Source organism: Ylistrum balloti, unplaced genomic scaffold, assembly GCF_031769215.1.
Source record: "Ylistrum balloti isolate Yb309-2 unplaced genomic scaffold, AGI_CSIRO_Ybal_v1 Utg369762, whole genome shotgun sequence".
Lineage (NCBI taxonomy): Eukaryota > Metazoa > Mollusca > Bivalvia > Pectinida > Pectinidae > Ylistrum > Ylistrum balloti.
This window is the reverse complement of record NW_026781960.1, coordinates 613,867-640,277: the sequence shown is the minus strand read 5'-3', so window position 1 is coordinate 640,277 and position 26,411 is coordinate 613,867. Positions and strand designations below refer to the sequence as shown.

The 26,411-nt window shown below is 33.8% G+C and overlaps 2 protein-coding genes across 2 annotated transcripts; both read left to right on the top strand.

Annotated features, from left to right (window-relative positions):
- The first annotated feature begins 305 nt into the window (after window positions 1–305).
- LOC132543690 (O-acyltransferase like protein-like) lies at window positions 306–10,535 on the top strand. The gene is made up of 16 exons (XM_060207208.1): window positions 306–791; window positions 873–1,068; window positions 1,512–1,654; window positions 2,490–2,571; window positions 3,716–3,815; window positions 4,074–4,390; window positions 4,827–4,991; window positions 5,361–5,457; window positions 6,444–6,536; window positions 7,159–7,324; window positions 7,549–7,628; window positions 8,393–8,500; window positions 9,003–9,129; window positions 9,457–9,643; window positions 9,952–10,094; window positions 10,392–10,535. Exons 1-16 carry the CDS (start codon window positions 306–308, stop codon window positions 10,533–10,535), a joined length of 2,634 nt encoding a protein of 877 aa, XP_060063191.1.
- Window positions 10,536–15,947: 5,412 nt separating this feature from the next.
- LOC132543689 (O-acyltransferase like protein-like) lies at window positions 15,948–25,564 on the top strand. Its single transcript, XM_060207206.1, has 16 exons — window positions 15,948–16,483; window positions 16,547–16,710; window positions 17,120–17,262; window positions 17,799–17,880; window positions 19,175–19,274; window positions 19,528–19,844; window positions 20,310–20,474; window positions 20,978–21,074; window positions 21,728–21,820; window positions 22,212–22,377; window positions 22,580–22,659; window positions 23,254–23,361; window positions 24,076–24,202; window positions 24,519–24,705; window positions 25,020–25,162; window positions 25,421–25,564. The coding sequence occupies exons 1-16, from the start codon at window positions 15,948–15,950 to the stop codon at window positions 25,562–25,564; spliced, it is 2,652 nt and encodes an 883-aa protein (XP_060063189.1).
- Window positions 25,565–26,411: the final 847 nt, after the last annotated feature.

The following is a 26,411-nucleotide window of genomic DNA, read 5'->3' as shown; positions in this document are numbered from 1 at the left end:
TTAAACAGAATTGCTGTAATTTTTCATGATAAATTATGTAAATTCAAGGTCATATTTTGCCTTTCCTTTCGTCATAAACCTTTAAAAAATCCTCAAAAGCCAGGTACACAGTGCTAAGTTATATAAATATTAAATTGGGGTTTGTTTGCATAAAGGTGGGTATAACAACAGCAATATTTAAGTAGATAAACTCCTTTAAGGCTGCCAACATGTATAGGTGACAGCGTCTCTTTGGTAGTATATAAAGACAGAAAAACCAAGCGGTATTAATTCTCAATACAGCATTGCGACACCTGACATCAACAATGTCGCGCTTATTGAATCTTGTTTTGTTACTGGCTATTACAGTACCCATCATAGATGGTCAGTACTTCGGTAATGTTAACAACACGAACACTTATTTTCCACGTGACATCTACACAGACGGAATTATGAAGTTTGCCACATCCATTTCGTCCGGAATGAACATCACAAATCAAGTAAAGGCTGCGTTCAAACTTCTGAATGCAACTTCCAACATTATTGATCGGATGGGTTTCAATACCACTTTTCGATTCCTTGAACTTGCACAATCTAAAAATATATCGTTTCTTGGAGTGGATAATGAGAATTTAGACATGATTTACAATGTTCTGAAATTCCTTCAATTTCTCTCTACTATTGAAGATACTTCATCAACACCACCTGACTTCGAAGACATTATAACAGGTATGGGAGCAGGACTTACAGACGTAACTCTTCCGATACTTGAAAATGTTCTTAACAATTTGACATTAACTGCCGGTGAAAATTTTACGGTAATGTTAGCCCAAGTCCTTGGCAGTGGTTCCCAAGATATTCAAACATTTCTTCAACAAATCAACATGACTTTGATAACTGCAATGTTAACCGAAATCCTTGGAAGTGGGCCCAGAGACCTACAGACATTTCTTGAACAAGCCAACTTGACTGCCATGAATTTTGATCCCATGGCTATGCTGACAGGTATGGGTGTCTCTCCTCTCTGTCTTCAGGATCTAGGACTAATGATGACTGCACTTACCCAAGGTTCAATGGAAGCTATCCAAAGTAAGTTGTACTAAATATAAATACTTTTGAAATAAGATTTGTTGCACGTTTTGATGTTTCTAATTAAATGAAAGGCGAAGAGAACGTTTTATTCATAATATCATTAAGTTTAGCGAGCATTTGAAATCTGGTTTTGATATTATGTAATAGCGTCAATACTTTTTATCAGCTTTAGATTATTTGATATATTGATGTAATATTTATTGTATATTTAAGAACGAAGTCGGCAATTATTAATTCACTTTGATTTCTTAAAGCATACTTAAAAAATTACAATTGTTTTATGATATTTGATATGCAGCCCTACTACGTTTATCATATAAGATGGCTTTAGTTTTATCACCACTTACTTATGAACTTATATATTTCTATTAACATTATATCATTTTATATTAAATGAATGTTGAACCTCAATGAGCCAATACGTACATTACGCTTTACAGTGTTAGACAGTATGGGGAAGATTCGAGCAGGTATTCTTGAAGGAAATACGTATTTCCCGGGAATGTATGACCAATGCCTAAATATTCAACCTTCGGAGTTTTCCACGCGATACTGTATGATCCACTTACCTATCTCCATTCAGGTATTTAGCAATGATAAATGGAATACATAATTACAGTAGAAACTCAATCTATCACTCACTTACATCTTAATTTCCGAAGAATTAAGAAATTTATCGCCATGAAAGGGCAATATGATTTTTTTAATGTGTTACTTTAATATTTTCGAGTATTTTTACTTAGAAACATATGAATGCAAAGGAATTAGCGAAACGTTATTTTTAAAGTTTGTGATAGGGTATAATGTAATCCATAGATTAGCACAGATTTTATGCGCGAACTTTTGCTAAATTATCGAGATACCCTTGAATACCTATTGGATTGCATCTAGACCAATAATAATAATGCCAGAATCATTTAATTACAAATGAAAAAACAGCGAGGTTATGAAATTCCAGATGGCATTCCATTTCGTGTTCGTACGATTAATAAAAAATGAAACCTTTTATCTACAACCCAGACATTTGTAGGTATTATTCAGCTCCCCAGACATCAATTCATCATGTGGTTGTTGTACAAACATATATGTTTTAACAATTTACTTTGCTTGATAATAGGATGAACTTTGACCGTAGGGGTGCTTCACGCACCCACTGAAGTAAGAATGTAAATTGTTCAACATGCTTTTGAATTATCTACTTGTTATTCGAAAATTTCTTTTTCTTTTAAGATAACAAGTCAGTTTATTTCTAACCATAATGAGTTACAATGTCAGTTTTCGTGCTGTAAAATAACTAACGTGAGCGATACAAATATCACACACAACCTATATATTTACTTATATGGACAATTTTACACAATGATTTGCCAGAAAGTTAGTTGGTCAGAAAATTTAGTTTTAATCCTGCTTCTGTTAAGGGTTATTCAGCGGTTCTTAAAGAAGGTGTGTGCGTACCAAATACTTGTGGAGAAAATGACATGCTGATTCTTGTTAATGCGTGTAAGTATTCAAAATATTTCTCATCTTATTGTGCTGATGTAAATGTATAAAGATATCTTAAAATATGTTTCCGAGAAAAGAATGGAGTATCATTCAAATACGCCTAAGTTTATAATGAACAGTCTGATGACAGCGTTAGTTTAATTGGTTTGCTCGTGAGTTATGGATCCGATCTGATAAATCAAATATCATTTTTTGTTATGAAATCTCTACTAATAATGCCCGATTTGATTTCTTATACGATAAATCATACATCATATATTTACTTAATCAGTATAGCACGATTTAACATCGAATAAAGGAACTTACAAACTAAAGGGCTTGGTAGGATTCACATACAGCCCTTTTATAATTTGGTGGTGATTTTTATCTCAAAGTCAAGATCTATGTTCAAGTTAGATCAATAAACCATCACGATCCATCATGAGTGTCCCTTATTTCTGTCCTTTATTCATCATGTCACGCTCACCCCCAAGGATAACATTGAAATGTTTACCGTTGCTAAAACCTTTTTCTTATATAAATACGATATGATTCATTTATGTACACTGCCACCAGTCAATTGATTTCGGCCAAGAGTCTTTGCACCTTGCATGAATAAATGGGAGTGTTACCCTGCTAAACATAGATGGAAATAACCTTATTCTTGATCAATATGCATAACATAAACAAAACAAAATATGACGTTATGTTTTAAGGAATAGACCGTGTTTAACAAACGGTTGTTGGTATGTACAGGTTTGAGATATGAGAGATTAAACAAGCTAGTTTTTGGTTCCTTGTATTTTAGCCATTTTGTGCCAAACGGACGATAATTTGTATAAGAAAATCACCCTTATTCTGTAGTATTTCCTTGGATAGAAAAATAAGTAAATAAAAATAATGTTGAGGGACTCAATTTTCGTCTTTCAGTATTTTTATCCCTTCTTGGAAAAACAAAGTCATTTAGGTATAAAGGACGTTATTTCTGTTACTTTCATCATTTTGGTGTAAACGCTAATGGTGCAAAGATAAAGAATATCTAAGGACATGTAAAAGAAATTAAACGGTCTTCTTATTGTTTATCATTATACGTGATATTTATACACCATTAAGCAATCTAGACAATTTCTTATATCAGAGACTATGCTTTATTTTGCATAAGTGTTGTCCACACTACCGGCCGGTGACTCGCCTCTCTATGCATACTATACCACCTGTAGTCTGTTGGAAACTACATACGACACCAAAGCGATCGTTGGATTGTAAGTGTTCTTCTAGTTTTAATTGTATTGTTATAAATATTTAAAAACTGAAAACTAGAAACACGTTTGGATATTGACAATTATACATACCTGCTAAAAGAATAGAAAAGACAATTTCCTCTGTTCTATTTTTAAGATATTCCGTTGTTGTCAGTAACACATCCGCGCATTTTGAATTAGTCTCTCGATGTTCCATTGTTCCATTTTTCTTTACACAACCTGTGTGTCATTAGTTGTAACAATTATTTTTGTTTGTAGGAGTATATGTGGTTTTTTCGTGGCCCTGATGATAGTATCAACAGCATTCGACTTACTGCGTGGATACTTCACCAGAAATAAGGCAGCTGCTGAAACAAAGGAACAAAAACCAAAGACAATTCATGACGTGCAAGCCCCCATACCTGAAGCGAAAGAGGGCGATAAGCAGGGAGAATTCCCCTCTATTATCTATAAGATAAATTTGGAGGAGTACAAGGCTTCATCAGCAGCAGAAGAGGGTGTTCCCAAGATCTATCCCACTGCTCCTATCGAAGAAACTGAAGTCCCGCCGAAACAAACACAAGTACATAGCGATGGTGAGTTTGCATTATTGCTTCCTTCATTTCACATTTAGAGCAATATTTTTGTCGAATAATATGTTATATGAAACATCTGGTTATAGGTACTGATGAAGGAATGATAGATACATATAGTGTCGATAATGTATGTACCATACGACGAATAATAAAAAGATCTGATATGTTGTCTTTCAAAAAACAAAGCAAAGTAACATTTTAACGAAACGATTCATATTCGATTAAATTTGCATATAAAAATTGTAAACAAAAATATCAAAATGATCTTTAAAAAAACATAAAACACATTAAGTTATGTTATTGATAAAAATAATACTCCTCTTTTTGCATTATACGCTTTTCTTTGTGGAAATCAAATTTGTCTATCCATTGTCACACTTACCTGAATTTGAATGTTTGAAAAGGAATTATCAATAATGCTATGTTTCATCTTAAGGGATTCTTGTTAAGCTACTACTGTCATTCTCCGTATGGACCAACGGAAAGAAGCTTTTAAATGCAGAACAGGGCGGGGCACTTGGAGCTGTGAATGGTATCCGGTTCCTGAGCATGTCGTGGGTAATACTCGGACACACATATTCCTTCTCCATGACTTTTATTCGTAAGTAACTTTCGAGGTAACTGAATAGCTTTACACATAGGTTGTAAATATACCATATATATTTGTATTCAAAGCTGTCTTTCATGAACTCTGTTAAATTTGAGCTCAAAATATTCAATTGAATGAAGATAAATGTAAAGCTGTATAAATACACAGTATTTGCCCGTTTTGGATTTTAATTTGTTTATATTAGGTTTTCATGAGTATTTATTGGCAAATCCTCTCTTAATCATGTTTATTTGCAAATACTATGTTCATCGCATGTTTACGTCATCATTCATGCCTACGCTTGCTATACAATAACTTGTATTAGTTTATCTTGGTATTTGTTATTATCGTGACGCCTTCATGTGTGGTTTATTTTCTTAGAGAATCCATTGTCGTACTATACCAGTATGTTGTCTCGCTGGAGTTTTATGGTTATCATGAATGGACTGATGTCGGTAGACACCTTTTTTACTATGAGGTTTGTAAATAGTCCGTTTGTTAATACTTACACTTTCAATAGTAGAATAATTTGACATATGTTCTTAGTATATTAATTATAGTCAAGTTTTTACTCTGATACTCTGTTTTTAGGAATGATCTTTCTAACCCAGTTATCATAGTAACAGGTTCGATACACCAACACATCTTAATTGTGTACACGTGACAGTGAAGTAGGTGATCAATTTTTCACGAAGGTTTTCTTTACACATCCGAGTTATTTCTCTTCTTCACGAAAAATCATTAGTTTCCAATCATTTTGAAAATTGAAAATAAAAATGAATAATGAAATTTCAGTGAAGAAATCGTCCTTTTCTAAAGTGATACACGGTACAGTTTTGTAATTGATTTATCTCGGGCAAAACAAATATTTTTAAAAAGTGAAATCGAGATGATATCAAAAGTAGCATTAAACAAAATGTATAGACTGGATGTTTTTCTGTGATCGATCAACATTCACTTAGTATCTTAAAAATGCTTAGTAAAAAATTACAGTACATTTTGACTTTCCTTCTGCCTCCTTGAAACTAAGTAACTCCAATCAAATTATTTTAGATAAAGGACAAGGGTCGCGTGATTTTATTTTCGGCGAAAAGACACGAATTAAAACCATGGCGCATTGTTTTTGTAATATTAATTTAAATGTAAACGTACGATAACTGGAACAAAGCGACACTACATTGTATGGCAATGCCATCTGAAGTTGTATTATGTGGCGAACTGCTTCACAGTTCATCTCATTTGCACTAGGTTCGCTTCCTTTCATCAATTCATGCAAACAAAAATATACTATCAGTAAGTAAGTATAAGTAACATTTAACAGATAAAACAAAATTTGACACGAAAAATAAGAGCTCTGGAGGAACTTAAAAAGTAAATCAAAGTTTCTTACCATCATATAAGTTTCAAATATGATATGTTATTAATACTCTCATATTTTGTCAAGTTCAAATTTCATTTATACAGCGGGCTACTCGTTGCGTATGTGGTTCTGAAGGAAATGAAGAAAGAAAAAGGACGAATCAACTGGTTTATGTTCTACTTCCATCGATTTTGGAGGTAGGTCATTAAAAAAATCCTGAGAATAATTCTGAACTTGGACAGGACTGAACATCCAAATGTAACAAATTACCAAGAAAATACCAACATGGCAACATATTCATAATTTAAACTCAATTCCATAAAGCTAGGTCGAAATATGAGCAAAAGAAAGATTTACACAAAGACTTATAAACAAAAGTACAAGAATACGACCAGATGTTCCGAAATAGTAAGCATATTCTGCTTCTTCGACGATACCCTTGGTCAATAAATCAAATTAATGGAACCATATTGTAAGAAATCATGTTGAAATGATTTTCTTTCCTCGAATTGTTTGCCCAAATGCTGGCCTTATATTGTTTATTCAAACTATTTTAAAAGTTAACAATGTTTTTCAATTGATGAAATGAAAACCTTGTTATGTTGTAAACTAGGCTTTCATATGAGAACAAGTCATAATGTTATTGGAATACGCGAGCTACGTGATATTTTGTTTTTGCTTTTAATTTTCGGAACGCCTGTTATCATATGTATTGACTTATTGTGTGAGTTCGTGAATAGAAAATTGCAATATTTAGACATTTCGTTTTCAGTTTTTCTGAATCGTTCGTGTATAACTCTTCAATTCTGTATTTAACAGACTCACTCCTGCTTATATGTTGATATTGATGATTGATGCCACTTTGTCACCTTACCTCGGTGATGGTCCCCAATGGATAAATGAAGGATTTGAAACTAAAAATTGCGCAGAATCATGGTGGACAAATCTTTTGTATGTGAACAATTTCGTCAAAACCGACAAATTGGTGAGTGCAGAAATGTTTTGGTATTTGTCAAAATTATCGTAGTCAGAATATGATACCAGGTATGATGTCAATTACCAGAAAATCCAGTAAAACCATTAACGACTAAACTTAGTTGCATTGCAATTAACTTCTTATAGACATTAAAAGCGAATAGGTACTAATTAATTGATATTTTGTAAAAAAGAAATATTCTTCTCTATTTTTACTTTATGATATTATTCTAGTGCCTCGGGGTGTCGTGGTATTTAGCCAATGACATGCAGTTTTACGTTATCAGCCCGCTACTGCTGGTGCCTCTGTACTTGTAAGTATGATGATACTCTCTCTGTTAATATCGTATATGTTTCTATATTCACATTCATTGGTAAATGTAATTAATTATCAAACATACCAACAATGAAATGTGTTATTATATGAGGTTGAGGTTTTGGGAGTGAAGCGGGTAGACGCCTACCATTTATCTGAACAGTCATATTAATTTTTTCATGTCTCTTTATATAGATGTTTAGAAAGGAAGTTTTTGTTTTTGTGAAAATATAAACTTAAAAAGTGAGAAAGAAAGACATTTACAAAATAGCTTCTGGTCTGCAACAGGACAAAAATAGTTTTAGTTTAAGGGTAGCACTAAATATTTAAATATTCATCGTTGACATGTGATTAATCTATCCTTTACGGTTTGGTTATTTGAGATGACACATGTCATCAATTAAAAATAGATACTTTCCACAAATGTGATATTTTTGCATAAATGTCACTAGTATAATCTACACTGAAGCTTATTTCACTAGTTGCTCCGGTCAGAAATCGATAGTGAAATCATAAAAGGGACTTTGACGTCATGTCAAGATGTGAAAGTCATGCTACAGAATTACTTCCTCCATTTCGTTTCGTTATCCACCGTTTGATTTTAAAATCTCTCAAAATGTAACTTTACTGAGTTGATAAAAGGCATCTTAAATTTGTTTGTTGTTTAAATTTGAAATGAAAGGTCATTTAAGATCCTATCTTTTTTGTCATGATAAAATATATATGTATAATTATAGATATATCGGTGTTTTTCTTATTTAGCTTCCGGAAGAAAGGAGTCCTTGTGTGTGCTGTGTTCCTCCTCGGAGTGACGGTCACTACTGCCGTTATCTCCGCAGTAAACAACCTACCTATTACAGTAGCTGACCAGTAAGTTTATCTCTTTTGCGATATTTGTGATTTCAAAAATGTTCGGATCATGGAAACATTGAATTTTCAAAAAAGTTATCGACAAAATGAAAATAAGAAATATCACAAATTCAATACAGGTATATTAACTTTAATTACTACATAAAGCATGATGTATAGACCTGTTATATATGTGTTGGATAAACGCCTGTTTATAACTCCACAATATGTAATACATAATACAAACATGTGATACGCAATCAAATAGTGAAGACACTTTCTTCCAGACAGTTTTTGTAAGATACAATATCTGGAATAATGATGTGCTGAAATGTAACATTGCATGAAAATAAACGATTTATTGGTATAAGTATAATAAATAAATATCCTTAATCTTATCTGGCGCTTTGTACCACACAACTTACAAAAAAAATACAACAAAGATAATGTTGTGACGATAAATTGGATTTTCAAAAGTTTCGTTCTACGAATAATTTACTGTAGTGTTTGTATTTATTTTCAGATCAGGCAGTAATGATTATTTTAACATGTACTACATCAAGCCGTACTGTCGCATGGGGCCTTACATCGTCGGTATGATCACTGGATACTTTCTCTTCGAAAAAGGACTAAAAGTGAAAATTAACAAGGTTTGTTCTTAATATGCCTTTGATTTCATGAATCACTTGTGATGCATAATGATCAGGATCAGATGCTATTCAATTGTGTGTCTTTCGAACAATCGTCAGACACACTCAGAGCCTTTGTTATCATGGGCCACTATACATTGTTCAGTTGTTTTCTAGGAAAAGGCATGATCGGCATTTTAGCACATGAAAGAGAATTTCTTTCTCTTATTATCAATGGTCGTTATAGTATGTTATTATCAAACTATGTACTATTTCTTATAAACGTCACGCGGGGTATGACTTCACATATATGAAAATAATCCTCAACAATATTTCCTTTTATTTCAGTATGTCAACTTCTTCATTTGGATAGTAGCTACAGTTGTCGCTTGTTTGGTTGTGTACGGTATTTATGACGCGGTAAACGGAAAACCCATTGATGTTGGTGTTGCTGCCCTTTTCAATTCAACTTCAAGGACCTTGTGGGGTGCATGCATTAGCTGGGTGATATTTGCATGTGCTACTGGAAACGGAGGTACGAAAAAGTTTATTTTTTTCTAATATTTAAAGACTTTTATACGGAAAAGATCATGGATTTGGACTAAGATAAATACTTGTTCAGTACTTATGAACCAGTAAATTGGCAAATTGCACTTTTCGACATTCAGTACACCAATTTCGTTTGGAAATTTGTTTGCTTGCTTCTACATTTCATTTTAAATGGAACTTAATATGAAGTTTCAAATAACGTTCTTGATAACCTTATGAATTATGAATTGTACTTAAGATATTAAAATTAGAAACATCATGATATTTGATATCTATTATTGATATTTCTGACAGGTTTCGTGAATACAATTTTGTCATGGAAGCCATTTATTCCATTAGGAAGGTTGACATATTGTGCTTATCTCTGTCACATGATCATCATCTACATGAATCTTTTATCAGCAAGACAACATTTATATGCGACAGATAAAAATTTCGTAAGTACTGATTTACAGCTTCCCCCTTCCTCCCTCTGTGTCTTCGCTAATAAATATTAAATGTAAGGTACGATTCTTCTTACTGATGATGTCAGTTTTTTCTAGCTTCTGGTGTATTTAAATCAACATTCAGTCTGATATGTATATTTTTTAAAATTTCTGTGATCGAAACAAAAACGTTAATAAACTATAAATCTCACTTGATCACCTACTAAGTTTATCTATGTTATTTCTTTCCATAATCTTCATAGAAAATATTTCCTAAGTAACAAATGAAATCTTGTCGTTTCCCCACAGATTTATCTATTCCTTGGATATATGGTGATGTCCTATATGGTTGCGTTTGTCCTCTCCCTGGCATTTGAAGCGCCAATGATGGCATTGGAAAAGGCCATATTCCGACGAGGTGATCAAAAAAAGAATATCAAAACCAGAAAGTGAAAGATCGTTAAAGGAAGACTGTAACTCTCCATGATTACCCATCGCGCTATTGATGTTTTATCAGTATTAATCAGAAAGTACAGAATAATACACATCTTTATTTACCTTTAGTCATTCTAAACTTAATTTCGTGAAGTTTATGTTGAGTTTCTTTCTTCACACATTGATTAAAATAATAATAAAGAGATCTTGAAAAACAAAATCTGTTTATCGATCTGGAAAGAAATACAATGATTGATTCATTTATTATCAAACATGTTGTAGAATGTTATGAATGCATCAGTCATTTCAATAAAGACATAAGTGATTTGATTTCGAATGCTCTTTATTTGTGTATTATTTTTTGTTGTATGTAAGTGTCGTTCATGGTGGGGCATCAGGTTGTACGGTGTGTAATAACGTAGATGTATATTCATTTTCAAATGATTCTCATTCGAGTCTGTTTCCCATTCTCATGTTTGGGCAACAGGATAGTTACAGGTTTGTTATCCTAACGCTTGCCTTATCAAAAACGAATAGCATATCGTTTTGTTCCTTCAAAATTGAATATAGTAACCATATTGTCACTTTTATACTTAATTCAAATGCTACAAATAAAGGTAAAGCGAGGATCGTTTTCAAAGTCTTTTAGAAAAATAACATTTTCAAAGGGTCGATATTTAAGTTTTCGTGTTATAAGTTGAAACTAGCCTTTCAATAAAAAGAGGAAAAATTACTTTAATATCCCCTACTAGACTACATTGAAACAGTATAGAAATCTGGCCTTACTTATTGTTAAAGTTGATGCTAAATGTATAGAAGTTTAACAAGGTTATTAACAATTTGGCTATATAGGTACATGACACAGAGTTTATTTAAATGCTACGCATAATATTGCAGATGGGGTCAGTAATAAGAACTCCTTCAGTATCTATTGCATATATATATCTATGCGCTCGGGTTATATATAGACATTACACACAATACACATACTTGTATGCTATACAAATTTTCAAAGTGGGATGTTCGAACAACAAATATTTGAACAAATCTCATTACGCCTGAAGAAGTGCCCCCTTGTTGACAATGACCGAAGCTAGACGTCATAAGACACAGTTTTTCAGACTTGTAGGATAAAACAGGTAATGATTCATGGACAATGACCTTGAATATAGAGCCTCCTATATATAACACGAGTGTACCTAGTGGTCTATTCATAAGAACACATAAACCTACAAAGATTGTGCAAAAGACACACAAGTGAATAGCGCCATTTAATGATTTAAACTGAGATACACTAGAGTCAAACAATGAATTAAACTGCATTATACAGCTGTTTTGTCCTTCTAGAACTCGTCAGTGGTGCTACATCATACAGCTGTATCGTCCTTCTAGGATTCGTCAGTAGTGCTACATCATACAGCTGTATCATCTTTCTAGGACTTGTCAGTGATGATATGAGGGTCTACAAGTGGAAGTCTAGGAGGCGACTAAGAAAATTCTAAGGTGATCAAAAGAAAAGTCAAAACCTAGACGGGGAGGAGCAGCAGCCCCATAATTAGATAAATTTCGTAACTTTCATACATCAGATAATTTTAGAATAGCGTTAAGTATTCTCCTAAAAAGAAACTACACTGCTCCTGCTCATCAAAGTTGGAAAACATGATATAGTCATTGACGTCAATAATGTAAACTACCTGATCAAACAACAAATCCCTACTTTTCTACACCTTTGGACATAGTTTAAGGAAATGAAGAATTATATTGTCTGACTTCTTTCCACAGAACCGACATATCAACGTCTCTGTCACATAAAGAAACGACATTTTCACCATTTCAGTTATTTCCCAAGCAACCACAGATGATTTTAGCTTACTTAGCTGCAACACCGGATTTACTCCCTAATAAGAATGAATCTTTGCGTCATTGTCGATCGTAAAAATCGTTCAAAAACGTTTCAGAAAACGACTCTAGCATGCTTTGGGAGGTACGAACTCGTTGAATATGAAATCATTCCCAAAAAAGAAACTATTCCAAACGTTTGAAAATATGAAATATGTCAGGTATGAAACCTATTCGTACGTTATAGCAAGGTCCATATATAGCATCCAAGAGACGTACAAGGAATATTGCCTTCCATATTTATGAAATGCTACCGTTGCATAACTTGTTCCAAAACATTAACTACTGTGTTTCCATTCTGTATACCAAGTAATTGAGTGGCTGCCAAATTTGCGGCGATACAGCATAGTTGGTAACACTATAAGTTTTACAATGTTTGCATTTATTAACGGATGCATTCCATTTTGATGGGTCCCGATTCCTACTAATGAGTTCAGTGATTTCCGCCCCTTTTCACTCGCTTCAATAATTGAAGAAGTCGAGTTGAGATCTGAGGTAAATCCTACACCTGCATACGTTTTTGTTGTTGTTCACTGTATTTCCTTATTTCCAAGAATTAACCTCCGAAAGGGAGATCCTACACGTGATCGGCTAGCGGAAATTACCATCAAAGACCTTTTGTTGTATGTAAGTCTCCACTAACAAGAATATTTGTAAACGATTTCCAGTTTATTTTGTAGCAACTGCATTGATGCAGCAAGAACCAGTGAGTCATCAGCCAGTAATATACAGGGTATGAATGTTGCTTATGCGGAGACCAAAATGTCCAGCATCAAGTTGCAATGGAAGGTCATATATCATTACAAAATGCATCACGATGACAACACGCGACCTTGACCGACTCCTTGCAGGGTTGGTTACTGATCACTACTATGCGTCTCATAAATTGTCCGAGAAGATTTCTACGATTGTTAAAATCAACATAATTTTTTTTAACCAAATTCTTTAGACAAATGAGCATTGCAATCACCTAATATTATGACAACACCATTTTCCGAGTATTGAACATAAATACAGAACAGAAGTTCTAAGCTTTCAGAATAAGCTACCAATGACGAATTTGATGACGGCATTAGGACTCCAAATATATAAATATTTATGTCAGATTCACGTACACATAGCCCAAATATTCGATCATCTCCCTCCTGAAGTAAGGGCGTAGCTTGTAAACATTTCCTCCAAATGAGCGCGACGCCGCCGTACCCACGACCTTTACGTTTCGATGGGTCAACGTTTATTCGAGAATCAGATCTGCCGTAAGCGTGAAAACTATTGTCGATACTGTGCAAGAATTCTTACTGTTCTGGCATCAACCAATGTCCACAGACGAAAGCCAAATCGCTATCGCTATCGCTCCTGCCGGATAGAGGTGCTTCCCATGATACAACATCATTTCTCGAGCGCAACTTCAGCTTTCGTTCTAATGCTGTTATCTGATTATCCTTGAACTTAAGATCGCTTTGCAGTTCCGAGACTGCACACTTAAGACTATTCATTTCCCGTCGGCTTTCAACTGTTAAGAATGACACACTTTCCATAATCTCATTTCTCATACTGACAATGAGCCGCATTATATCAGCGTATTGGTTGACTTCATCACTAACGATGTCTGTCTGACTACCGAATAGCGAGTTGTCATCGTTACCGTTCAGTGACGCGTTGGCTTTACCTCCTTTGATTGGTGACATCTTCAACAACGGTTATGTCATCCATGTTGTCACCAGGGGTTCTGTGCCTATAACACATGATATTTTGTATGTCATTTACACCGACACTACGTATCGATATAGCTGGTATATATCTTCTAGATATTTTTCATGGCCGACGAGTGCCCTGGGTTTGTTCTCCTTACAAGTGTGCCTATAGGGGTTTCGATCCGTTTAGTCAGTGACATATCGTATACCTATTGCCTCACAAAAGCAAGATTGTCAATTTTCTTTTATACAGATTATTCACTTTTTTAACTTAACACAAGCTTTGTAAGGAGTGCATAGATATTTTTGTCTATTTGTGTTGCGGTCATATCGTCTTTGTCGGATAGACCGTCCTGCTGCGATTGTGATGTGTCCTTCCCCGGTGTACTAATTTTAGATGTATTATACAATTCAAACGCTTGGTGAAATATGTATCCTTGTTTAAGTATAACAGTACTTATCCATTATTAGGCAGTACAAGTTATTCCCCGTGAGTAACAGAGACCGGCCAAACATGTACCCGATAGAGCATGACGAAACGTCGATCGTAAGTATATCACATGTGAATCATAAGTTATCACAAGTAAGGTTCAGTTATAGCAAAATGCAATATATATACAGGCCGGAAGTCTCTTTATTGCGCCGCATAAACAGCGAAGTGCATCATTGGTGAAATAGAGTTGTAGTGATTTACCAATATTTGCCCAGTACGGTTTATCCACCGTGTGTAATGGCCGAACCGCAGTAGAGCGTGACAACATGTCGATCGTGAGTTCGATTTCACTTACAGGTAAATGTGTGTGCATGTATATATATACAATACAATAGCGCAGCTCAATTTCAAACTATTCTGCCAAATACAGCACATTCACCTTTACCTAGCCTCTTCCATTCCTAACCGAATCGCTGTCTCTGTGCAACAACTGCACATTGTCGGGAACGACAGAAACACACAAAATTTCACAATGTTCACCGCTCTCTGTATTGAAACCTTACCTCTGACGACGCCATTTGCTATTTCTCCAGTGTCTCCAGTAATAACAAATATATTTTACTCGCGTGTCTAATATGTTTGTGTCTTTATACTTAAATGTTAAACACATTTGGGAAGTATATGTTTGTAACTGAAGAAACTATGAAATATCTTCTAAATATCCAATACACAGTAGACTAAGATATTACAGAACTCAAAAAAGGAAACAACTGCCCTTTTTATGTTATTGCTAATCGTGTTGTTACCTGATATCCATATGATATTAAACTAAATAGACGAACTGAAAAGGTAATCAATTACTTAAGTTATGCCAATACAACAAATATACTATTGACATGATAGAATGTTTACTGATGCGTAATAAAGATATTTGGAAACACTACTTGGTGGGGAAAAGTACAAAATATTGCACAATACTGAAATTTATTGAGAGAGATTCAGGACACTTCACGTACACCACTTGTTGTAGTCCTATCCTATTCAATGCCTTTTGCACCTGTTGAAGTGTTCTCCCAAGCATTGTTAGCTTGTAGACACGAAAATGTCATTTTGTTTGATATATTAAACGATATCAAGTTTACTTTTTTACTTTTCTTTCGTCATAAACGTTTATATGATCTAAAAAAGGCATGGACACAATATCAGAGTACATAAATATCATATCGAGGTCTGTTTTCTTATCGGTAGGTATTACGACAATAATACTTAAATAGAAAAACTCCTTTTAAGGCTGTCTACATATATGGGTGACGTCATGTGACACAGTCTCCTGGATAGTATATAAAGACGGCAACCTCTAGCGTATTAGTTCCCAATACAGCATTGCGACACCTGACATCAACAATGTCGCGCTTATTGAAGCTTGTTTTATTACTGGCTATTACAGTACCCATCATAGATGGTCAGTACTTCGGTAATGTTAACAACACGAACACTTATTTTCCACGTGATATCTACACAGACGGAATTATGAAGTTTGCCACATCCATTTCGTCCGGAATGAACATCACAAATCAAGTAAAGGCTGCGTTCAAACTTCTAAATGCAACTTCCAACATTATTGATCGGATTGGTTTCAATGCCACTTTTCGATTCCTTGAACTTGCACAATCTAAAAATATATCGTTTCTTGGAGTGGATAATGAGAATTTAGACATGATTTACAATGTTCTGAAATTCCTTCAATTTCTCTCCACTATTGAAGATACTTCATCAACACCACCTGACTTCGAAGACATTATAACAGGTATGGGAGCAGGATTTACAGACGTAACTCTTCCGATACTTGAAAATGTTCTTAACAATTTGACATTGACTGCCGGTGAAAATTTTACGGTAATGTTAGCCCAAGTCCTTGGCAGTGGTTCCCAAGATCTTCAGTCATTTCTTCAACAAATCAACATGACTTCGATAACTGCAATGTTAACCGAAATTCTCGGAAGTGGACCCAGAGACCTACAGACATTTCTTGAACAAGCCAACTTGACTGCCATGAATTTTGATCCCATGGCTATGCTGACAGGTATGGGTGTCTCTCCTCTCTGTCTTCAGGATCTAGGACTGATGATGACTGCACTTACCCAAGGTTCAATGGAAGCTATCCAAAGTAAGTTGTACTAAATATAAATACTTTTGAAATAAGATTTGTTGCACGTTTTAATGTTTCTAATTTTTGATGAAATGAAAGGCGAAGAACAAGTTTAACGAGCATTTGAAATCTGGTTTTGATATTATGTTATAGCATCAATACTTTTACCGAGGGTTTTATCAGCTTGAGATGATTTGATACATTGATATAATATTTCTTTAAGAAAGAAGCCAACAATCCTTAATTCACTTCTAAAAGCATGCAAGTTTACAAATGTTTATTTGATATGCCGCCTTATTACCTCTAGCATATAAGATGGCTTATGTGTTATCACCACTTACTTATGAACTTTCTATTAGCATTGTATCATCCCATATTAAATGAATGTTGAACCTCAATGAGCCAATACGTACATTACCCTTTACAGTGTTAGACAGTATGGGGAAGATTCGAGCAGGTATTCTTGAAGGAAATGCGTATTTCCCGGGAATGTATGACCAATGCCTAAACATTCAACCTTCGGAGTTTTCCACGCGATACTGTATGATCCACTTACCTATCTCCATTCAGGTATTTAACAATGATACATGGAATACATAATTACAATTACAGCTCCATCCATCATTCACTTTCATATACAATCCCCAGAGATATTTCAGTCACTCTACTTGAAGTAGAATATCAAATTTCTTCTCTTCTGTACGGGCAATTTAGTGTTGTTCTCTCATATTGACAATCACGATCATACCTGTCTTTTAGGAGAGCTTAGTCTTCAATGTTGACTTTAAAGATAATCCAATAACATGTATTTTCAATAGACAGAAAATTTTGAAATTTGTCGCCACTGAAGGGAAACTGAATTGTTTTACCTTAATAAATGTTTAATGTGATTTTGTTTAGAATTCAACTTAATTATATTTGTCTGAATTACATATGAAAAACAACGAGACTGTGGAATGACTGATCGGGTAACCATCTAGATTCTCATATTTGAAAGTGACAAAATTTTACAAATACTTTAATGAGATAAATTTTAGATAATGGAAATGTATGCTATGTTTAAAATTCAGTTTAACATTTCAAATCCATCATTCTTCATTTTACAGGGTTTCCCACTGGTTTTAAAAGAAGGTGTATGCGTACCAAGTAAATGTGGAGAAAGTGACATTCTAATTTTGACCAATGCTTGTAAGTCTTCATAGCTTATAGTTGCCTTACTTCATTGAGTCAAGAGTTTCTAGAAATTATCTGTTGTTTCCGAAGAAAGATAAACAGAGAATTATTCAAATATAGAAAATTCTACAGTGAGCTATCTGATGATGGTGATTGCCATTTTTGTTTGATAGTGAATTATAAATTAATGCCAATAATTCAAGTATAATTTTGTTTGTTTGGTAATGTTAAATTTTATTTTCGATCATAAACATAATTTATCGAAACACGAATCTATAAATAATTACTTAATGCTGTATATTCAGCTCCTTTAACGAAAGGAATAAATATGGTAAATTTCAGGAAATTCAACGTCATCGCAATCGCCATGACCATGTTAGAAAGGGGAACATTTGGTTGTTGGTGACAGAAACAAACATGAATTATGACAATTATTGCTGTAATGTAGGATGATTTTTAAAAAATGTACTTATAGTCTGATATATTGACGATTAGACTTCCAACACACCTTTACAACTGAAGTACCGGTTATGCCTAGGAGGTCAAACTCGTTTTAAATACTGAAATATTTATCACCATTATCTATATTTTTAAGTTAGTTTTTTTAATCCAACCATCACGATTCATCACCTTTCACCAATAAATGGTCGCCTCAAAGAATAATATTGATATGTTTACCTTTGCCAAAATCCATTTCGTCTTATGTTAATACCATATGATTCATATATGTACACTGCTCTCAAGAGTCTTCTCACATTGTATGATTAAACTGAGGTGTTACCCTGCCACGGCTATATGGAAATATTTCGCCCGTGTCTTGCTTTATATTCATAACAAGACTATTTGACTTAAACGCTTTAATGGATAGACCGTGTTTAACGTAGAAACCATAATGGTTCGCTGTGAGGATGTCTGTTCTCGTTAAATTTCCAATGGTTGTCGATGATAAATAATGTATTTTAGTTTAAATCAATATACAATCGGTATGGAACAGCCTAAATGACAAAGCATAGATCTGTCTCCCTATGTGATATTCGATCTTTATAAATGTTTTAGGCAAATATGCCAGATGAATTAGCAATCAGGCAACATGGTGTTTGTATTCAAATTTTATTTCTAACAACAATAAATGAAAAGATAATACCAACATGTCAACATTATCATAATCCAAAATAAAATGTAATAAATCCAGGGGAAAATATGGAAAAAATCAAGATTTACCCTGAGAATCCTGAAAAAGTACAAGGAGGATAAGACCAGGCGTTTCGGAAAGTAAGCGTCAAATACCGAATGTTTTATATTTCATAAGTGTTGTCCACAATACCGGCCGGTGACTCGCCTATCTATGCATACCAAACCACCTGCAGTCTTTTGGAAACTACATACGACACCAATGCGATCGTTGGGATGTAAGTGTCCGCAGAGCTTTAGTTATATTGTTATACAGAAATAAAATATTAGAAACACACTCGCATGTTGACATTCAGACTATGAATGACCCATTAAAATTAATTGTTATAACTTTGTTTTTTACCTGTTTCTTATCATCTAAACAAATCCGTTATTGCCTGAAACTGTGTTAATTTGTATCGATCAAAACTGTTTCTTTCTCTTTGTCAATGTTGTTGTGATGTTGGTTGTAACAATTATTATTGTTTGTAGGAGTATATGTGGTTTCTTCGTGGCCATGATGATAGTATCAACAGCATTTGACTTACTGCGTGGATACTTCACCAGAAATAAGGCAGCTGCTGAAACAAAGGAACAAAAACCAAAGACAATTCATGACGTGCAAGCCCCCATACCTGAAGCGAAAGAGGACGATAAGCAGGGCGAATTCCCCTCTATTATCTATAAGATTAATTCGGAGGAGTACAAGGCTTCATCAGCAGCAGAAGAGGGCGTTCCCAAGATCTATCCCACTGCTCCTATCGAAGAAACTGAAGTCCCGCCGAAACAAACACAAGTACATAGCGATGGTGCGTTTTCATTCTTTATAACCTTAATATTTAAAGCAATGTGTAAGTCAAATAATGTTATCAAATGACAACGTAAGGACTATTAAAATGCTGAAATAAAACTTTATCAAGGTCATTTTATCTACAATTTAAAACCATTGTAAATATAGTATAAATAATATAACTATATGTGACGAATATTGAATAATTTTATAATATATTGTCTCCAAAAAGGAGGAAATAGTAATATTTTCAGCCAAAGTTTTACCAGAAATAGCATGTTCGATTGAATAAGTCTATTTGAAACAGATGGATAAAAAATTATCAATATTAAGATCAACGCATACAAATTGCAATATTGTCAAATGATGCATGAATTTGATTTGATTTTCTTTTTTGAAATCATTTTTGTTCACATAATGCCAAATTGGCCTTGATATAAATGTTTGAAATGGAGTTGTCAATATTGATCTATTTCATATCTAGGTATTCTTGTCAAGCTTTTACTGTCATTCTCCGTATGGACCAACGGAAAAAAGCTTCTAAATGCAGAACAGGGTGGGGCACTTGGAGCTGTGAATGGTATCCGGTTCCTGAGCATGTCGTGGGTAATACTTGGACACACATATTCCTTCTCCATCACTTTTATTCGTAAGCAATTTGCAATATTCCATTCTTTTAATGTATCTAAAAACCATATTTCCAATTATTGTAATGTACAAAAAAGTTTTAAGGTAAATTAGTGACTTTGCATGGATGACGTATGTATGATAATGTATATGATATTTTTATTTTAATCTTATTAATGATCGATCACAAACTCTAAATTTTGCAAACGATTATTCAGTTGAATGGAAATAAAAGTACAGCTTTTCAAATATGCCGCGTTGTTCCCACATTAGCCTGTTTTCGGTTGCTTTTGTCGTTTACATGTGCAAAATGACCAATTATTATAGATGGCTTTTATATGCAAATCCCATCCTAATTGTGTTTATTCACAAGTAGTTAGTCCTGTTTTCCGAAAAAAAATGGATGTTTGCATCATCATCCATTGATATGCCTGCAATCAAATGACCGTTTTTAATTGGCATCAAGATATCTATTACTATCCTGACCTCTGACGTCTCTATTCATTGTGTGATTTATTTTTCCAGAGAATCCGTTGACGTTCTATAGTGGTATGTTGTCTCGCTGGAGTTTTATGGTTATCATGAATGGACTGATGTCGGTAGACACCTTTTTTACTATGAGGTTTGTAAATATTTGGATTGTCAATGTTTATACGTATAAAATATAGTAGAATAAGGTATATACTTTAAAATATGCAAATTTATGATATTGATTAAAGACAAGTTCATACTCTCATACTCACTTCTCGAGAAGAAAAAAAAAAACAATTATCATAGAGACCGAAACAAAATATGTTTATTGTACATACATGAAAATGAAGAGGTTAACAACACTTCACGAAGTTCTACATAGAGACCGAATCGTTACACCATAATATGTTTACTGTACACACGTGACAATGAAGTAGTTGACAACACTTTCACGAAGTTCTCCATAGAGACCGAATCGTTACACCGTAATATGTTTACTGTACACACGTGAGAATGCAGTAGTTGACAACACTTTCACGAAGTTCTACATAGAGACCGACTCGTTACACCGCATTATGTATAGTGTACACACGTGACAATGCAGTAGTTGACAACACTTTCACGAAGTTGTACATAGAGACCGAATCGTTACACCGCATTATGTTTACTGTACACACGTGACAATGAAGTAGTTGACAACATTAAAAAAATAAGATTTTAAATGGTTAATGTGAATATAAGGAATGGTCGCATATCATGTTGATTTCATAGATGAGTGTAAGTAACTTCATTTTATTTATACAGCGGGCTACTCGTGACGTATGTGGTTCTGAAGGAAATGAAGAAAGAAAAAGGACGAATCAACTGGTTTATGTTCTACTTCCATCGATTTTGGAGGTAGGTCATCAAAATGAATTGAAATAATTATCGTCGGAAATAACTTCGAAATGATTTTTATTCTTCATTAAAGCCCAAATTATTTTCTTATACATCATTCTTGAATATTTGGAAAATTACACAGCGCTTATTTTCCATACGTGAAACAATACCTTATATGCTTTAGACCAAATGGAATAAGTGAGACGTGCACAGCGGGTGTCGTCGGTGAAGAAGAGCACCTACATTTAGTTTTAATATTTCTGTTTTCCATTTTCCATAATTCTGTTTTTGTTCACATTTTCATATTTTGTGCAATGGAGTAAAATAATACCTTAAACGGGGATTTTGATCGGCATCTCTAGTTAATTTTGTGAATCTTGTGTAAAGGTCTCCAAATCGTTTTTAACAGGCTCACTCCACCTTATATGTTAATATTGATGATCAGTGCAACTCTGTTCCGTTTCCTTGGTGATGGTCCCGAATGGCCAAGTAATGGACTTGAAGGCGAAAATTGCGCAGAATCATGGTGGACAAATCTTTTGTATGTGAATAATTTCTTCAAGTTGGACAAGCCGGTAAGTTCTGAAGTGCTTGATCCCGTTGGAAATTGAATTATCAAAGTCAGAATAGGATAACAACAATAATTTCAATTGCCACAAGATAAAGTGAAAACAACTTTAACGATAAAACTGCAGTTTGTTAATAAATTAACTCCACGCTGACTTCAACAGCGATTTGTGCTAATGAATCGATGTCTTTTTACTTCTATAATTCTAGTGCTTCGGGGTGTCGTGGTATTTAGCCAATGATATGCAGTTTTACATTCTCAGCCCGCTACTGCTAGTGCCTCTGTACTTGTAAGTATAATGATACTCTCTCTTATGTGTCAGATATTAATTATTATATTCACACTCATTAGTCATTATCTTTGTTTCTGTTTCTCTCTTGATTTAAACGCTTAAACTGAGAACGAAAAAACTTTTCTAAAAGATATATCAATAACATTTGATGACTCTTGTTATATATGTCCCATAATGCAAAGCTCATCCCTGCATTGTTTTTGATGTACAAATATCATATGTGTAAATGCTGATCTTTGATATGGAATTATACTATTGGTCACACTAGTTTAACCCGATTTGACAACAACGTCACGTCATGGCTTGAAATGGCGCAACAAAATGGAAGCCTCCTATTTATTTGTTCTCCGCAGTTTGACTATAAAACTGTAACTTTTCTGAGTTGTGTGATAGAAATATCTTTTTGTTTGATATGGAAATCTGAAATGAAAACTAATTTCCGTTCTCTATGTTATAGCACTGTAAACTATATAAATACTTTACATACTATATACATAGTTATGAATTTCACTCTAAACTGTATATCTAATTATCCATTTAACTATAATGGATACTGAAAACTATAAATTTCTCTGCGTCTTTCTTATTTAGCTTCCGGAAGATAGGAGTTTTGGTGTGTGCTGTGTTCCTCCTCGGTGTGACTGTCACCACTGCCGTTATCACCGCCGTGAACAACATTCCTATTACTGTCGCTGATGCGTAAGTATTGTTATCCATCGTGTTCTGCATTTTACTTATTTCTCAGAGAGATTGGAGATAAAGAGGTAGTGATTCTTCTGAAACAGATCCAGTGATAATTTGGTCGGAAGTATAATAAGTATATCAAGTTTAAAAACTATGGTGAACTATACGCCAGTCGGTAAAACCAAGAATGTGTAATATCATGTACAAACGCGTGAATTCAATCAAACAATGAAGAAGCGTCCTTTCAACAGGTGCTCGAAGTTAAATGGAAAGAACGAAATAGCTTGAAAATGAAACACAATTATTATAGACTGGTTAAATGTAACATACTATACAATACCTATGTCTGTATGTTCAGTATTTGAACGTAACGAATTATCATTATTACGAAAATTATAATTCATCGAAATCTTCAATACATAATTGTATTGAAGATTTCGATGAATTATAATTTCGTAATATAGATAATATCGTAATATAGATACGAACTTTACTGTAAAATCACATTTTTTCGTGTGGGTTTTATTTTGAATACATGGGTACTCTCAATCCACAAAACCATTTGTCCGCGAATTCATATAACAAGTTGATTAACGAATTACAAGTATAATCACGAAAATAAGTTCCAACGAAAATGCATATATTTGTAAATTCGAGTCCCTCGAAAAAATATGATTTGGCAGTCTTTTAGCTCTACCTGTCCTTAGTTGAACTTGTATGGTCTTTCAGAGAGAGCTATGAAGATTTTATGAATCTGTATTACGTTAAGCCGTACTGTCGCATGGGGCCTTACATCGTCGGTATGATCACTGGATATTTTCTCTACGAAAAAGGATTGAAAGTTAAAATCAACAAGGTTTGTTTTAAATATTTCTTAGATATTATGAATTGTTCATGGTGAATGAGTACCAGAATTAGATGATTTCCTTTCCGCATAAATAAGATTATTTGTCCTCACAAGGATATATCCATTGTTTTACCTTGAAACTCATTATCTTTCTGGGAGACAGATCATCATGAATTATTTACCGCATAATCTTCAACGTAAACAAATAAAATGTAATGTTTTCTGTAATAATGATAATATGTATTACTTTCTCATGTTAATGTCACGCGGGATATAACTACACGTATGTGAAAAGAATCTTTAACGATATTCCATTTTATTTCAGTACGTCAACCTCTTCATTTGGATAGTAGCTACAGTTGTCGCTTGTTTGGTTGTGTACGGTATTTATGATGCTATAAATGGAAAACCTATTGATGTTGGAGTTGCTGCCCTTTACAATTCAACGTCAAGGACCTTGTGGGGTGCATGCGTTAGCTGGGTGATATTTGCATGTGCTACTGGAAATGGAGGTACAAAATAGTTGAATATTTTCTTCTATACACAGACCATTATACGGAAAAGATACTGAATAACTGATGTACTATGATAACATTTCCAAATCATTTATTGTTATATTGGCAAAAGTGTTTTACAATATTTCCTAAATCCTTTCCACTTGGAAATTTGTTTGTTTCTACATTTTACCTGGAATGAAACTTTGAGCTGATCTTCAAGTATCGTCCTTTAAAACACTACAAATTATGAAAGGAGATCAAAATATAATGATACAAACACACAGCTTATCATCATGATATTTGATATCTATTATTGATATTTCTGACAGGTTTCGTGAATACAATTTTGTCATGGAAGCCATTTATTCCATTAGGAAGGTTGACATATTGTGCTTATCTCTGTCACATGATCATCATGTACATGAATCTGTTCTCCGCAAGACAACATTTTTATGCGACCGATAAAAATTTCGTAAGTATTAATTAACATTCTCTGTGTTTATAATCCGAAATGTTAAAAATACTATTCTCATAAACAATTTTATTTTGTATAAAACAATACAATGTATTATTTGTATTTCAGATTTCAAAATGAACATTTGATATGACATATTTCTCATCGCCGTTGTATAATTACACATCAGAACACTATTTATCCTTTATAATGGTAATCTATCATAAACATCCCCGGTTTGTAAGTAGTATATGGAATCCCGTCTTTTCCCCACAGATTTATCTATTCCTTGGATATATGGTGATGACCTTTATGGTTGCGTTTGTCCTCTCCCTGGCATTTGAAGCGCCAATGATGGCATTGGAAAAGGCCATATTCCGACGAGGTGATGGGAAAAGGAATGTCAAATCAAGAAAGTGAAAGATCGTTAGAGGAAGACTGTTACTCTCCGTGCTTACCCATCATGCTATTGATATCTAATGATGAACAATAAGATAATAATACAAACACACGAAAGCACCTTTTCATTTATTCAACTTTATCACTCAATATTATTTTCATAGACTTATACGTTTTTCTCCTTTTAACAAATACGGATTGAAATAACAAAACTGAGTTACAGATATAATAGATATATAGAAATATCTGTTTATTGATTCCGATAGAAAAAAAATTGCTTCAAGCACAAGATAAGAATGCAAAGAATTGAAGCGTTCAAAAAGTTTAGAATGTATTTTTGTCACTCTCTTCTGATTATAGTTGTATTGTTTTATCGTATGTCGGTTCTTATTTCTTCCATTGTGACATCACAGTGCCACATGGAGGCAGTGTGCTTTCAATTAACAATTTTTGAACGGATTATTTTTTCCGGAAATTTTACTTAATGTTGAAAATTATTCATCCCATGCAATAGATTATTATTTGTGATTTCATTGATAGTTGACAATCTGGTCAAAATATTTTTTCTTTGTTTTTCTTTGTGTAAATCTTGAATTCAAGCTACAAACAGTGCATCCGGTAATCAACATTTAAACAAACAGAAAGAGTATACGTTACCGAAATGTATGGCCACCTACTACGGTGGCGGATTGGTGATATTTTGTTGGTTCGTCTTTTCATCGCGAAAAGTCGAAAATCAAACATCTAAATCCTAGTTTTCGTCTTTCCGCCCACCAAAGAGAGAATTAACAGACCTCAATGTTCGTCCTTTCATCTTCCATCAATTAAGATTGTTGGTAATCGTCTTTTTATACACTTTTAGCAGAAA